Raw genomic sequence first — 16,325 nt, forward strand, 5'->3', positions numbered from 1 at the left:
CTATCCGCCTCAAACCGCGGCGAGTGCCATTTGCACTCAAGCCCAAAATAGACAAGCAACTAAATAAGCTCATCGCCCAAGGGGTATTGGAACCTATTGACCACGCCCGTTGCGAAACACCTATAGTCACCCCCATCAAACCGGATGGCTCCATAAGAATCTGTGGTGACTATAAGGCCACTCTCAACCATGCCCTGCAGCAAAGTGCCTACCCCGTACCAGTAGTCCAACACCTCCTGCACTCACTGGGGGGAGGTCGGGTCTTTGCAAAACTTGACCTGGCACAAGCTTATCAACAACTACCGGTCGATGCAGAAACTGCTGAGGCACAAACGATTGTAACACACCGAGGGGCATTTAAATGCAACCGCCTCCAATTCGGCATCAGCGTAGCGCCCGGGGTTTTCCAAAGCCTCATGGAAAGGATGCTGCAAGACATTAAGGGAGTAGTGCCGTACTTTGATGATGTATTAGTGGCAGCGGCCAATAAAAAACAACTTGAAAAACGCCTAAGAGCTGTACTCCAAAAATGTAAAGACTCTGGGTTGAAAGTTAAAAAAGAAAAATGTCAACTATGCACCGAGAAAGTCGAATTTTTGGGGTACCTCCTAGACAAACACGGAATTCACCCCACTGAGAAAAAACGTAAAAGCCATCAAGGAAGGCCCCAGACCGAAAAACAAAGCAGAGCTTCAAGCGTTCCTAGGACTCATTAATTTTTATAATGTTTTCCTACCCCAAAAGGCGACCGTGGCGGAACCCTTGCATAGACTACTGGACAAAACCACTTCCTGGACTTGGGGAAAATGGGAGGAAAACGCCTTTCAACAAATAAAAAACCTCTTAACTTCCGACGCAGTCCTCATCCAATATAGTGAAATTCTACCATTAACGTTGACATGCGATGCATCTCCTTTTGGAGTAGGGGCAATCCTCAGTCATACCCTACCAGATGGAAAAGAGGCACCCATTGCCTTCTTTTCACGAACCCTGTCCAAGCCGGAAAGAAACTACAGCCAGCTGGACAAGGAAGCCCTAGCGATCATCTCTGGAGTGAAAAGGTTCCACAAATACGTCTACGGTAGGACCTTTTCAATCATTACTGATCATAAACCCTTGCTAGGCATATTGGCAGGCAACAAGGCCACCCCCAACATTCTATCACCTTGCATGACGAGGTGGTCTGAGTTCTTGGCTGCCTATAACTACCAGCTCACACACCACCCCGACAAGGACATTTTGCATGCCAATGCCTTAAGCCGCTCACCCCTCCCAAACGTGCAAGACAACCCAGCACCCACTTCCCAAGTCCTCCAAATAGAAACCCTGCCCAGCCCACTCCTCACCGCGCCAGACATTGCCCGCGAGACAAAGAAAGATAAGCGGCTGGCGCGAGTCTTGAGCTGGGTAGAACGAGGTTGGCCGGAAAATGACAAAGACAAACACTTTAAAGCTTTCAGGAACCGGCAAAGTGAACTCTTTGCTCAAAAAGGGTGCATACTTTGGGGAGACCGGGTGGTGATACCAGAAACATTACAAACCAAAGTATTGGACATGCTGCACGAAGGGCACCCGGGCATCGTCCGGATGAAAGCCTTGGCAAGGAGTTACACGTGGTGGCCGGGGATGGACAGACAGATTGAAACCTGGGTCGCCGCATGCAACAGTTGTCAACAAACACGATCCACACACACACACCCACAGCACCACCCCTGGAATGGGAAACACCCAGAGGCCCCTGGTCGCGAATCCACCTTGATTTTGCTGGCCCCACTCATGGACACACTTTTCTGATAACCGTTGATGCCTATTCCAATTGGCTGGAAGTTTGCACCATGAAAAAGACAACCACTGAGGCCGTCATCGCTAAACTCAACAAACTTTTTGCCACACATGGGTTGCCTGATGTAATAGTGTCCGCCAATGGGCCGCAGTTCACTGCATTGGCATTTGAACAATACCTAGCTGCCCGAGGCATCAGACATGCACTGACATCGCCCGCTCACCCGGCGGCGAATGGGCGAGTGGAACGGAAAAAACCATACAAAAAATTGAGGACGGCAATATCCAGGAAAAAATCAATAAAATGCTGCTGATACAACATATCACGCCTAACTCAACCACCAACAAATGCCGAGCAGAACTGCTCATGGGCAGAAAGCTCCGCTCTCCCTAGACCATTTGCATCCCACCTATAATCCGGAGAAACCCCCAGGCTCCACTAGCCGACATCGCTCATTCAACATCGGCGACACCGTCTTCGCGAAAACCTTCACCGGGGACCCTCTCTGGGTACCTGCACGCATCACCCAAATAACCGGCCCCCGGTCCTACCGCCTAGAAACAACTGATGGGCGAAGCTGGAAGCGCCACATTGACCAGCTACGGTCAAGGCTAGCCAGTCCAGACTTTAATAAAGAAATCAGAGGGGGGGGAAACCCCAAACATCGAAAACGGAAAAAACTCAACGCAGGCAGAACACCCCCCAGACAGAAACCATAAAATAAACCAACCATACTCACCTGAAAACTCGGAACCGTTGCAGATGGGTGCTTCACCTGAAAGGAATGGCCGGACAAGCTCGACCAGCCCAGAAAATCCAGGTGGGAGCAGCGAAGCGCACAACTCGACCAACCCGGGCGAACCAGGTGGGAGTCGCAGCTATAGGCCCGGCTCACCCCTCCAAGCGGTTCCATCAGTAGAGTTGAGAGCAACGCGGAGCCCGTCCAAACTGACCGACGACCAGAGACTAAATGAAGCGCTCAAGTCAAGTAGGCAGGTACGAAGACCCGCCTACCTACGTGACTATGTCATCCCGCCCCTTGGACGATACCAAGAGGGGAGGGGTGTTCCATATCCATAGACTTGAAACCCCGCATTCCCATTGGTCCGTTTAACCGCTACCTGATTGGACAGCTTGGACAGTTTTGATTGGCTCGCTAAGAGTCTGCCGCGATTGGCTAAAACCAAGCGCGGCAGATTTGAAGCGGTGTCATTGGCCGCTTAGCCGTGGCCAGCTCTATAAAAGAGCCGCCGCGGCTACTGTTCTTTTGAGTGTTGTCTAGCCGATAAATAAAGAGCTGTTGTTACTGAGCCGAAGTCTCTCGTCTTAATGAACCCGACCTTCCGAATGTAACACTTACAATGGCTTGTTTCACAAGCCCTGCTTTCAAGAATCCTGATTGAGCATTATATGGCAACCTGGAAGTGGGGAAGCAAAGCCAAAGAAGTTTTTGCAGAGATTTGTTGGGGGTAGGGGTGGAGGAGTAGAAGAGCATTACTGAACGGTTAAAGCAACATTTGGCATGGTGGGCAACCTAAATTCAGATCTTGGAACCAGTCAATCCTAGAAGATCCCCACTTGAGAATGGCTGCTGCCATTCTATTTGACAAAGTTGAGTTAGAAGGATTAATGTTTTGCTTCAGGACAAGGAGAAGCTTATTAGGTGCCATTGTACAAGATGAAAGACAATGAAGGCCAACTACCACTTGAAAATTTAGTCTCCTCCTGGTACCGGTAGTAGCTTTTTTCCTTAGTAAATCAGGGGAAAGGATTGCCTTTAGCTCATCTCAGATACATTCAGGGTTTTTTTTTATTGGAAGAGGCCTTTTTTCAAGGGGAGACATACAAGGGTACAAGTTATTGCCTGCAGTCTGAAATGATACACCACAGCCTAAGATCTTCTTCCTGATTATAATATACAGTTTGGTCCTTAGAAACAGAATGTTATGCACTTAAGAGCTATTAAAATTAGTTCCAAAGGCAACTGTTAGGCCTTCCTATGATTATCTCTCTTTTTTTGGCCTCTTTTTTAGCTTGAGCATTACATACTAGCTTTCTCTTAATTATTGTAAAATTACATGATAACTAAGCTTTTCCGAAATATCAGATGAGCAAAAATGTCAGGGGAATTATTCACGGGAACATTTATATATACAGATGCCCAGGCATGGAATGGGTTGAATTTCCTTAAATATTCTTCACTGGGGGCAGGCGGGTGAAGAGGGGTGACCCTTCTATTGGTCTTGTGAAGGCTTGTCATTTGAAAAAAGTATGTGTGAACCAGAGAAAATACTTTCTTTTTATGGCTAGGTTGAAAGTTTTCCAGTAGAGGATCCACCTTATAATTCTTATATGTAAAGGTGACTGCAGTCTTCTTTTGACATATATTCTAAAGCCTGGTGTCAGCTTTGAAAGCCATATTAACACCAGAAGCTTCCACGCTGCCAAATTCCTGTGCCTGGGAAATTGGGAGGGGGGATTTTGTAGAGCGTTCTTTCTATCAGTCAAGGTCATGTCTTTCCTGAACCTGGAGGAGGACTGGTTAAGGGATGTCTCAAGTTGGGGCGGATGGTGATTGGACCATGTGATGGACTGATGGGTGCAGGGGATGGGTTTGTGATTTTGAATTACTGAGGGAAAACACGGAACTCTCAGATTCGGATTTTCCCAGATGTGCCAGTATGACAACTCTAATAAAATGGAACTTTGAGGAAATGCCTATCTCAGAGTTTTGGTGTTGGAGTTTGTTTTTCTGGAACCCTGACACCTGGGTTCAAATACTTTTATTAGCTTATCAAAATATAAAATACAGAAATACAAAGGAAAATGACCATAATGGGAAAATAGGGAGAAAAGGGGGAAGAGTAGGGTAAAGGGGGGGTGGAGAAAAATATTTTTCTTAATCAAAAAGTCAATTTAACCATCTCTGCTAACTTCATCAACTTTTGCAGCCATTCATCCATTGTGGGAATTAAAGTACACTTCCATTTTTATGCATATTCTTGCTGCTGTCACCACATATCACATCAAAGTTCCATTCCCCCCCCACCCCAAGTTCTTGGATTATGGTACCTATGGATGCTAACATGTGTGCTAATTCCTCCCTGGCATTTCCCAGGAACATGTACTACTGATTTTTTTTCCTCATTGTTTTCATTTCCTAACTTTAGATGTTGTAAATTATCATGGTCAAGTGTTATGTTTATTTCTAAGAATGACTCTGAGGCCACAAAAACCCCAGGCATTCCAAGAAAATAATAATGTTGGTGACTAAAGTTGTTTCACCCAGTACCCAGAGAAAAAGTAATGGTTAGCTGTGATATTAGACAGCATCGTGGGTGGTGACATGAAAAACATCCGCATATTACCTTCTGATAACTATGACTGATCATGCCCTCCATAGTAGCCAGTTTGTGGAAGGGCCCATGCCACATACTTTGAATTCTCAATATTTCCACTGGTTGAAAATTGAATGGAGGCTCCTGGTCTAAGATGCTATTTACCTACATGGGTGTTCTTAGAAAGAGCTAGAGATATCTTCATAGTCCAATTCCTCTATTGTCTCTCAGTGAATATAGCCCAAACTACCTTGGAGGTTTTTAGGTGGCAATAAGACTCCCTGTACATGCTTAGAGATCTACCACATTCAGAGAACCACTGGAGCTGCAACAGATCTGGGGCAAATTCCAGCAAAAATGTAGCTTCCAAACTGAACATCTTCCAGAAGTGATGGACTAAGGTAAAATCCAAAACTCTAGAAGGATGAGGAGTGGAGGGGGGGAAAAAACCATACAAGTCCTTTCAGGACTTTTACTATGTTGGTCAGTGTCTACTCAGTCATTCGTGTGGTTGCAGAAAATTATTTACTGTACTGATCCAGGGATTGAGTTTTTGCTTTTGGCATAAGGAGGTAAATTTCTACATTCCACACATACACAGTTTTCTTTGTTCTTGTGGTTCTCATCTTACTTTTGATCATAAACATTCTACAGTGGAGGGAACATTCTAGCAATGATTTTCTTGGATTAGGGTCTATGGGAGTGAAAATATAAGCTTTCCTCTAATCCAGGAAAACGTATGCCACATTAAAAAGTTTCCCTTACATGAACTCTTAAACAACTTCTTTCATCCTGCTAGTCATTCTATAACTCCGAATTTTTAGAAAGACTCCAGTCTATTGCCTTCCTTTGGATCACTGCTCACCTCAGAACTCAAGCCATTAAGCCATTGTTCTTCTGAACATGTGCAGAGTGCTCTTTCTTTCACCCCACAGGAGCTGCCGTCAGCTCTTCTGCACCTTGTTGCCAGAACAGAAGCTTACCGTGGCCCCTTCTCTAATTTTGATCCAAATAACAAATGGATCATAACACCCTAGGAGAACGGTACAGCTCTGCCATACAAAAGGACTTCAGCCTGGCTGGGTGAAGCCGTCCAACGTAATTCACAGAAAGTGCAGAGCACAGTGCTCTTCCTCTGGGAACACCTGTGCAGCATGGAGATTATTTCTAAGAATGCATAATGTGGACTGTGATACATAGAAGCTCCATTCATTTAGCTTCAGATACTCTGCTCTGCAGGCCAAAACATCTTGCCCCTGAAACATCTCTCCATCCATGCTTCCGGTCGGGCTCTCTGCAAGCGCTCTCCCAGCCTCCATCATCAAACCAGAGGATGCTCACAAAGGATCTCTGCCGCCCAGCCTCTCACGGTCCCTCCCAGGTCCCCGACAGCTCAGAGGGATCTCCTCCAGACAACCGTCCTTCCTTCCTTCCTTCCTTCCTTCCTTCCCTCCCTCCCTCTTTTTCTCTTTTCTCCCTCTCACCGTGGCGTCTTGTCCAGCATAATGGCTGATCACGCGGGAGCCCCCCGGATGCCTTTTGTGGAACTGGCTGATGTCGTAGACCTTCCTGTCTATCACCAGCCACCGCTCGGGCGCCCGGCTCGAGTAAGACTTGATTTCGTCCCAGCTGAAGAACCGCGGAGGGGGATCCATCCCAGCAATATCAGCCTCAAGGGACCGAGAGTTGCTCTCTCTTGCAGCCAGCGGCCCGTGGGGACTGAGCGCCGTCCCCTACCGAACGACCAGCCTGGGCCAGCCTCCAAGCCCGCCCCTCGGAGATCCGATTGCACGGCGAATTTCCTCGGCCTTCGCACGGGAAAGGTCGCCGGATTTTGTCCCTGGAAGGAATCCTTCGCGGTAGCCGGGTAACCGCTCTGGGGGCTGGTTGCTTTTGATGGAACTACGCCGTGCCTTTTCTTTTCCTTGCCTCAGCGCTTCCTTTCTCGTGAGAATACCGTAATATCCTTTTTTAAAAAAAGTCAAAATTCTGGACGCCTCCCCACATTCCCAACAGGTTCTGACTGCATCTCAAACGACCCATCTGTTAAAATATTGAAGTTTGCTGATGACACAGCAGTGATTGGTCTCATTCGAGACAACGACGAATCCGCATTTAAACAGGAGGTGGTACATCTTGCCTCGTGGTGTAACCGGAATAATCTGGAACTGAACACACCCAAAACCATAGAAATGGTGGTAGACTTTAGAAGAAACCCTCCCACACCACCACCTCTTACAATACTAGACAACATAGTATCAACAGTACAGACCTTCAAATTTCTAGGTTCTATTATATCACAATGCCTAAAATGGACACCTAACATCAAAAACATCATCAAAAAAGCATGACAAAGAATGTTCTTTCTGCGCCAACTCAGAAAGCTCAAACTGCCCAAGGAGCTGCTGATTCAGTTCTACAGAGGAATCATTGAGTCTGTCATCTGCACCTCTATAGCGGTCTAGTTTGGCTCTGCAACCCAACAGGACAGACACAGATTTCAGAGAGTAATTAGGCCTGCAGAAAAAACCATTACTACCAACCTGCCTTCCATTGAGGACCTGTATACTGCACAGAGTCAAAAAAAAAGGGCTGTGAAAATATTTACAGACCCTTCACATCCTGGACATAAACTGTTTCAACTCCTTCCCTCAAAACGACACTATAGAGCACTGCACACCAAAACAACTAGACACAAGAACAGTTTTCCCCCCCCGAATGCCATAACTCTGCCAAACAAATAATTCCCTCAACACTGTCCAACTACAGTATTTACAAAGTCTGCACTACTATTACTATTAATCTACTCATCACTCCTTATCACCCATCCCCTCCCACTTGTGACTGTATGACTGTAACTTTGTCGCTTGTATCCTTATGATTTATATTGCCTGTTTCCTAGTATGATTTGTACGTTATGATTCTTTACTCTTGACGAATGTATCTTTTCTTTTATGTATACTGAGAGTATTTGCACCAAGACAAATTCCTTGTGTGTCCAATCACACTTGGCCAATAAAGAATTCTATTCTATTTTCCTTTTAGGAAGTGCCTTGCCTTCCATTTGATGCTTTTGTTTTGGAGGAAGAAAGTTGGCACACTCTTCCAAATTTAAGGCATTTTCTCTACCTGGTGCCTTTCAGTTCTGTTGCATAACCCCTCCTATCATTCCCCACCAGACAAGACCATTGATTGATGGTGCTTCTTCCTGTCTTTCCCAAATCCCTATTTGACAGTATATATAGAGCATCTGTGAGGCCACTGTAAGACAACTAATTAGCCCCTATCACCCTTACTAAATCTGCTCATGGAAACCAAGGCACTTCCAAGAGGGAATTAATATGTATTATTAATGCAGAGTATGTGATCATTCTTGCGGGCTTCCATTTCATTTTAGGGTATTGGGAGCTGTATTCTGTATATTGTTATATTATTATATATTACATTGTGTATTATGTACTTATACAAAATACATTGTGTTATGTATAATGTACACAATACACAATGTACATGTGCATTGTGTACATTGTTGTACATAAGAATGTATAGTGATACCTGAGGCAATCCTATTCTCAAAACCACACATGTTGAAGTCAATCACGCTGAAATCTACCCAAATTTCCCCATAGATCCCTGGGCCTCTATGGAATCGTTCCATTGGAATTATGCAGTGTGTGAAACAAAGAGATCCTGATTTGTTATTGTCTGACAGTTCTCACTCACATCCATATACACTCTTGATCTGAATGGACTCTTTTGTGGTGATGTTCAAACAGTAACAACACATGACATTTGTTCTCCTCAGAGGGATCTCTATTGACTTCCAGTAAAAAAAAAATAGATCTTTGAAATAAATACCATTCTCCAGTTGACAAGATGATGTCGTGCCTATGGTACAAAGATTTGAGTGGGAGAGTCACTGCCAAATGGACAGCATCCAGCATTCTTCCCTGTACAGTTACAATGAACTTGGTTCAAAGTAGAGAGTGTGGTTTCCACTTGTTAAAAAGGCTTTGGTTTTTTTCCCACCTTTAAATTATGAGCACCACAGACATACACACCCATCATGTTGTTTATTTTCTGGGTAAACAACAGTAAGTACATAAAGCACAGAAAAGGGAACATAAGCAGGTGGGAACAACTATTTGAACCAATGGCTGGAACAAGAAATGGCAAGTCTGTATTTATGCCTAGACAATCACAGACCACTTGATACTAATTAAGAAAGCCTGCATGCAGAAAGCAAAATCAAGATTCAAACTTGCTTTGGGATTTTAATAAAGAAAAAGTAAAGGAGTTGCAGGGCTTGGGGGCGGAGTCAAAAGAGGAATCAAACTCTACGTTCCCACAAGTGGTCTAAGTCCAACTCCTCTTGAATTCCATTAACCCTTATCTAGCACCAAAATAATGCTGACCGTTAGTTGACTAGATTCTTGTGCCTAGGCATGAGCAATAAATCAGTTTAATTGGAACTTAATGTATTGGAATAACAGAGTTGGAAGGGACCTTGGAGATCTTCTAGTCCAACCCCCTGCTCAAGCAGGAAATCCTATACTATTTCAGACAAATGGTTGTCCAACCTCTTGTTAAACTTCCAGTGTTGGAGCATTCATAACTTCTGGAGGAAAACTGTTCCACCGATTGTTCTAACTGGCAGGAAATTTCTCCTTAGTTCTTGGTATGACTCTGGTCTTTTGAGCCTGATATTACAATCTAAATTGGTAATCCAGATTCACTTTTAAAATATAGGAACCCCTCCCCCCAAAAAGATGGTGGATAGCTCAAATATCACATTAAAGCCATTGGGAAGATAGCTTTGGAAAAAGAAGATAAGTTAAAGAAGAACGTACAAATGATTGTGTGAATGTTACACAGTACATTTTGAATGAGTGAATTATGCAAAGTTTGTTTGGAGCAATTCCATGCCAAACTATTGTTATGGTGCAAACCTTATGAACTATTTTGAACTATCTTAACTCTCTGCCAAGATACAAACACCCCAGAGAAAGAGCAAGACTCCCATATCTTTATAAGGAACAAGAATTTCCACATCAACACCTCGAAACCCAGGAGGTTTTGCCTATGCAAAATGTACATGAAGAGCTGCCAAAATTAAAAAGGGCAGGGATTTATTTATTTTACCCTGCCTGAGGATACAGCAAGAACCACAGTATGTAAGCTTTACAGAGCAATTCAAAATTTTAAAAAAATGGATAAATTCCTGAATTGGAGAATTACAGGTAGTTCTTAACTTACAACAGTTCATTTAGTGATCAAAGTTACAACGGCATGAAGAAAAGGGACTTACAACCATTTTTCACACTTACAACCGTTGCAACATTCCCATGGTCTCATGATCAAAATTTGGATGCTTGGCAACTGGTTCATATTGATGATGGTTGCAGTGTCTTGAGGTTATGTGGTCACCTTTTGCAAGCTTCTGACAAGCAAAGTCAATAGGGAAGCCAGATTCACTTAACAACTTGACAGCTGCAATGAGTCACTTAACAACTGGGGCAAGAAAAGTGGTGAGATGAGGCAAAACTCACTTTAGAAATGCCTTACTTAGCAACAGAAATGTTGGGCTCAATTGTGGTTGTAAGTTGAGGACTACCTGTATTAAGGGCAGTCTGCCTCCTGGAGTTGTGGGGGCTCCACCGTTGGAAGTTTTCAAGCCAAGGCTGGTTAGCTATTGGTCTAGACAGGGGTGTCAAACTGGATTTCATTAAGGGCCACATCAGGGTTGTGTCTGACCTTGGGGGGCTGGGATGGGTGTGACCAGGATGGGTCTGGCCAGCATGACATCACCAGTGTCAGGGGCGCTTGTGGTGGCCAAGCGCTCTGCCAGCGAAAACGGGCTCCTGAGCTCCATTTTCAGTTGTGATGACCTCCTGCAACTCTCTGCCAGCAAAAATGGAGCTTGGGTGGAATTCGCAAGTTCCATTTTTGCTGGCAGAGGCACCATGAGCCAGTCCTTTGCTATTTCCAGGATGGCCTCAAGGGCCAGATCTAAGCACCCCATGGGCCGGATGTGGCCCCCGGGCCTTGAGTTTGACACCCCTGGTCTAGGACAAAGGTCTTCAAGCTTGGCAAGTTTAAGACTTGTGGACTTCAACTCCCAGAATTCCCGAGCTAACATGACTGGAGGAGGAATTCTGGGAGTTGAAGTCCACAAGTCTTAAAGCTGTCAAGTTTGAAGACCCTGGTCTAGGGACAATCTGAGAAGTCCTTCCATGGGAAAGAGGTTGGACTAGAAGACCTCCAAGGTTCCTTCCAACCCAATGATTCTGTGCTTCTATGTCTATAAATAGAAGTCTAATTTCTATTTAAATTTCATTTCAGTTTCCTGGAAAGATTATTGCACCAAGCAATGCAGGACAGCCTTTCTCTTCCACCTTGTAACTAAAAATATATAAAAACACCAGCCTCCACATGAGAATGTCTATAATAATCTCTTCTTTAAGCTAATTTCTAAAGGGAATCCTCTTTTAACAAAATTAGCACCACGTTTGACTATTTTAATTCTTCCAAATAAAGGAAATGATATGTTAAATTATATAGATAACTCTGAATTTCTGCAGGAGACTTGAGCTGCAGGGGATTCTCTGTATATTTAAAAAAAAAAAAAACAGCAAACCTGCCAGCATCTATTTTCCTCATTCCTTTATCTTTTTGTTTCTTTTCTGCCATATACTTTTTCCTTCTTTTTCCTATTTGTAATTCTCATCTTATTTCTCCCCCACACCACCCTCTCAGTTTCCACCTCTCCCCTTCTTTCCAAGACACAGAGCACTTCTTTAATCAGAGCAACTCTAGTTTGCACTGATTTCCCAAGCTGTTGCTACAATGTGTAACCTTTTGCCTAATTGGCCACTGGCACCATGCTTCAAAGAAAATAGGGTGAATTAATTGATATTCTTTTCTGTGGCCAAAGTTGAATGCCCCACAGAAAGATGTTATTTGGGATGCAACCAAAGCTGAAACTCAGCTAAATGAGGTGAACTAGTCTTCTGCATAATAATGTTCACAGCCTAAGGATACCTTTAAGCAATGGGAGGCTAGAGAAGTCACAGAGTGCTGGAGTATCTGCTCTTGGTACAATCTGACAACCTTTGTGTGCTTCATGGCTAAATTCAATATAGCTATTCTGGCATCCAATCTAGATGTTATTTTCAAGTTGGAAATCCTCCTCCTCCTAAATCTGGTGGCAGTGTTAACCAGAGTAAGGGTACATAACTTGCCTTTCCATCATGAATTATTGCTTGAATCCCTGATTCCCAGGCTCAGATTTTTTCCCCCAACCCCTAAGAGTGTCGAAACTATAACTGCCAGCATTCCCAGCTAGGCTGGCCAACTCAGGGAGCTGTGGTCGTTAACAGAAAGGCAATAAGTTGGAGAAAGGTTTTCAGATGTTTACAGTATTTTGAATTGGAAGATTAGCTGAGCTCAACCATACAGTTGTGGGTGGGGTATAATTTGGTATATGTGACCTAGCTCTTTAAGAGAGAAGTTTGCAATGCAGTTTTTCCCCCCTTCACATTTTCCACATTTCTGTTAGTCCCCACTAAGCATTTGAAAGTATGATGTACCACAAACAAGCAAAGAGAAATGTGTGTGGTACCACAAAAAAATATTTGTGCCTCTCTAAGTCTTAGGTGAAGTTCCAGGAACTACAAGAAAATTGGCTGTTAAATGATAAATTTGAATCTTATAAGAAGTCAATGTTAAATATTTAAAGTGTAATCCTATATAAATGAATGAGATTAATTTGAATGCAGTTTGAAGAATGTGATAGTATATAATGAAATATATTATAAATAGTAATAATAGCAGTAATTGTTAAGTAATTCTTTTGCCACACTGTTATAAATTAATAACAACAGTGTGGCAAAAGAAAGTAAAGATAGTATCAAAAGTAATAGGCACCTTGAGTGCAATTCCAAAACACCTGGAGCAACATTTGAGCACTGTTGGCATTGACAAAATCATTATCAATCAATTGCAGAAGGCAGCTTTGCCTGGAACAGCTTCAATCCTGTGACAACATCAAACAACATCTGCCTATCATTGGTCCTTGGGAAGGACTTGATAGGTGGACAAAAAGGCCAAATCTGGTCTGGACACTGGCTGTATTATGAACCATGATAATAATAATACTCTTTATTATTGAAGAGCCAAACTTTTCAACATAAAACTTCCATTTAGTTTTTATCTTCACTCTGCTCATTTATTGGGAATGTGGTCCAGACATATCCTTTGGCTTGAAAAGTTGCTGGTCTGCTGGTATTCTGGTGTGTGCTCTGAACTATGCCTCATGGGAGAAAGGTAATCCCTTTCTCCCGTGAGGCATAGTTGAGATGCTGGGAACACATCTGAAACTGGCCAGATTGGCCAACTAGATGCGCAGAAACTGGCCTATGAACTGTCTCTGCCAACATTAAGGGAGAAGCCTCTTCTCCAGCACTAATCAGGATTTTCTTGGCAGGCTAGCTCTACAGAAGAAAGCTTTCAGAGCTCCAGAGGAAAACAAGGTCAAGCAACATTGGTAGTAAAGCAAAAATAATTGCTTTATTTCATGGAGCAGGTTTGACAGACTGTTCTGTTTAAACTTTCACCCAAGTGAAGTGACTTTTCAAACACTTTGTGCCACATCCCATTGTCATCCTATAAGCAGAATCCTCTCCACAGATCTAAACAGGAACATGGTGTACATTGTTTGAAGAGGAATCTTTTTTTTAATGTTAGAAGCCCCAGCAAATAAAAGCCTATATTAATAAGGGGGGCGGGGAGAGAATGATGTTTAGTCTACTATCAGGAAAAAAGGGATTCATCTTTGTTGTTGTTATTATTATGGTTCATTGTACAATCAGCCAGATGGTCAGACTGGATCTGGCATTTTTGTCTGCCTACTGAGTCCTTCCCAAGGACCTGAGAGAGGCACATGTGGATGTTTAATGTTGTTACAGATACGATTGAAGGATGTAAGCTGTTCCAAGTAAACCTGCCTTTTGAAATTGACTGATGGTGATTTTGTTAATGCCAATAGTGTCCAATGGTGCTCCAATTGTTCAATTATGATTATAATGATTTAATATTATTGTATACAGAAGCATAGTTTATTTTAGTAATAAAGGTGATGCCAAAATTGCCCTTTTATTACACAACATGAGAATTATATGGAAATCAATTGGCATTCTGGTAACGGGAGAAGGAAGAGGAACTAAAGTTACCTAAACAGCAAATATCTTTAGACCTGTTCATACAAGGAATAACAATTGTTTAAATATTTCTTTCATTCTCTAGGTTCTAGGTGGCATGCACAAAGTTCCTGACTGTCTTTCTCCAGACTCTTTATCCATTCCAAATCTCTTAAGCTTCACAAAGTGCCTCAGATTATATTGTACACCTAAAACTGGCTGCATAATGCATATAATAATTGTTTATAATTTGCAAAAGAGAAACAAAACAGATACAGAAAATAGCTGAGCATGACCTTCAAGAATATTTGTATATTATTTTACTAAAACTGGGGATCTCTCTCTCTCTTTCTGACACCTGTGCATAGAAGAATTAAAGCTGATTATGGACAAGTATATTTTCTATGGGTACTTGTATATTTGAATGGGAAACAAAGATTGCATTATATTGGGGAAAATAAATAGAATATTTAGGAGTAGGAGAGGGTGAATCAGTTTCTTTGGCTCAGAATCAGTTGAACCTGTTTCTCCAGTTATAAAAGATACACTTCAGAACAAGCAAATATAAGAATAAATTGTTGAAGCACTGAGCTATGATGAAGTAGTCCTACATTCAAGTAGGACTTGAATGTAGGACTCCACTATGGAAAATCACTGAATGGTTTGGGGCTAGTCACTTTCTTTCAGCTCAGTCTGCCATACAACATGATAATTATGGGGAGAAAATTGAGATTTGCTCATATGAGCCACTTTGAGTTGGTGGAGAAAGCTTTCTATCCAGTCATCTATTCAGGCTGTGGGTTCTCTATGATGTTGAATTACAACTTCCAGACATCCACTGTGAGTGAAAGCCAGAGATTCTGGGATATAAGAATTCAGCAAAAGCGGAAGGGTTGCTGGTTCCCACCCCACTCCCCACCCGTCCACACACACTTGTCTTGCAAACAAGCTAAAGTGCAGCTTTGGAACACTCACTCATGGTTATACAGACTTTGTTCCGATCGCCATTGCCATTGTGACTACAGATGTTCAGGGATGGGTCTCAGATGGCAGCTGCCCTCTTCTATGTTCCAAATACCAGAAACCAGATGTTACAGAGGTTGTAGAAGCTGTTTACAACCAGCTTTATGGATGACATGCAGCTCAAAGGTCATGAAATGGCTGCACTACCAGAATAAAAATCCTGGCCAAGGGATACCCAATTTTCTTACTACAGCTATCTCTGCTGTTCTGGGAATGGATGGCCAGCCTGCCTGCCTGCCTATTATTTGTCTCAAATTATATATCAAAAGGCTAATTATACAAACAAGCTAATTAAAGTTTGAGTCAGTTAGCTAAAAGGGTGATAGCTGGAACTGGCAGGGAAAGTATATTAGAAGATGTCTGCATCCCAGCATCGCAAAACAGCCTAAATGAATAGCTGATGACCATCTTCTATCATTGGGAAATGTTGGTTATCTCACATCCACCCCACCCCACAATCCCATCTTCACTTCTTCCTTATCAAGAAACAGAACCATCCTTCCCTCCCAAGATTCAGGTGATGGAGTCTTAGATAAGAAACTGATGCCATTGAGTGATGCTTTGTTTTTAGGCGAAGAAATCATTTTAAAAAAGCATCCTGTGACATTTGGACAGCTGGCCCCTGTGCAGAATACAACGAGCTAAGAATTGAAAAATGCCACCAGGGACACTGTGCTTCTTACTCCAGCTTTGCATCGTTTGGGTAACAGCAAAATGAGAATCTCTACCATGAAAGCCTGCTGACTAATTTGGGATCATCAGCCATTTAAAATAGGATCCGCCAACATTTTGTGATTAATTCATACTTATAGTCTCTAAAGCTCCTTCACAAACAAGGAAGGCGACCGGGTGAGACTTTTGAGTAAAATGGCATTTGGGGGGAGTATTCGGCCCATCCAAAAATCCGATGGAGGTACGAAGCTCTCTCCTGGCCGCGAAGCTGCCGTTTTGGGGGGCTCCTCTGTCATTCACTTAAGCATTCCG

The 16,325-nt window shown here is 43.0% G+C and overlaps 1 protein-coding gene across 2 annotated transcripts in view; it reads right to left on the reverse strand.

Annotated features, from left to right (window-relative positions):
• The window catches only part of LOC113424550 (acyl-CoA (8-3)-desaturase-like), a 41,051-nt gene that overhangs the window by 23,257 nt on the left and 1,469 nt on the right, over positions 1-16,325 (reverse strand). The window contains exon 1 of one of the 2 annotated variants that reach the window (XM_026686298.2): positions 6,606-7,203. The exons of the other annotated variant lie outside the window; for it this stretch is intronic. Within the exon in view, the coding sequence (XP_026542083.1) occupies positions 6,606-6,776 (171 nt within the window). The 5' untranslated portion in view covers positions 6,777-7,203. Of the gene's footprint in view, positions 1-6,605; positions 7,204-16,325 lie in introns of those variants that run through there. 2 annotated transcript variants of the gene reach the window in all.

Source organism: Notechis scutatus, chromosome 1 (assembly GCF_049901735.1).
Source record: "Notechis scutatus isolate UNSWTSFEM ecotype Mainland chromosome 1, rNotScu1.2, whole genome shotgun sequence".
Lineage (NCBI taxonomy): Eukaryota > Metazoa > Chordata > Lepidosauria > Squamata > Elapidae > Notechis > Notechis scutatus.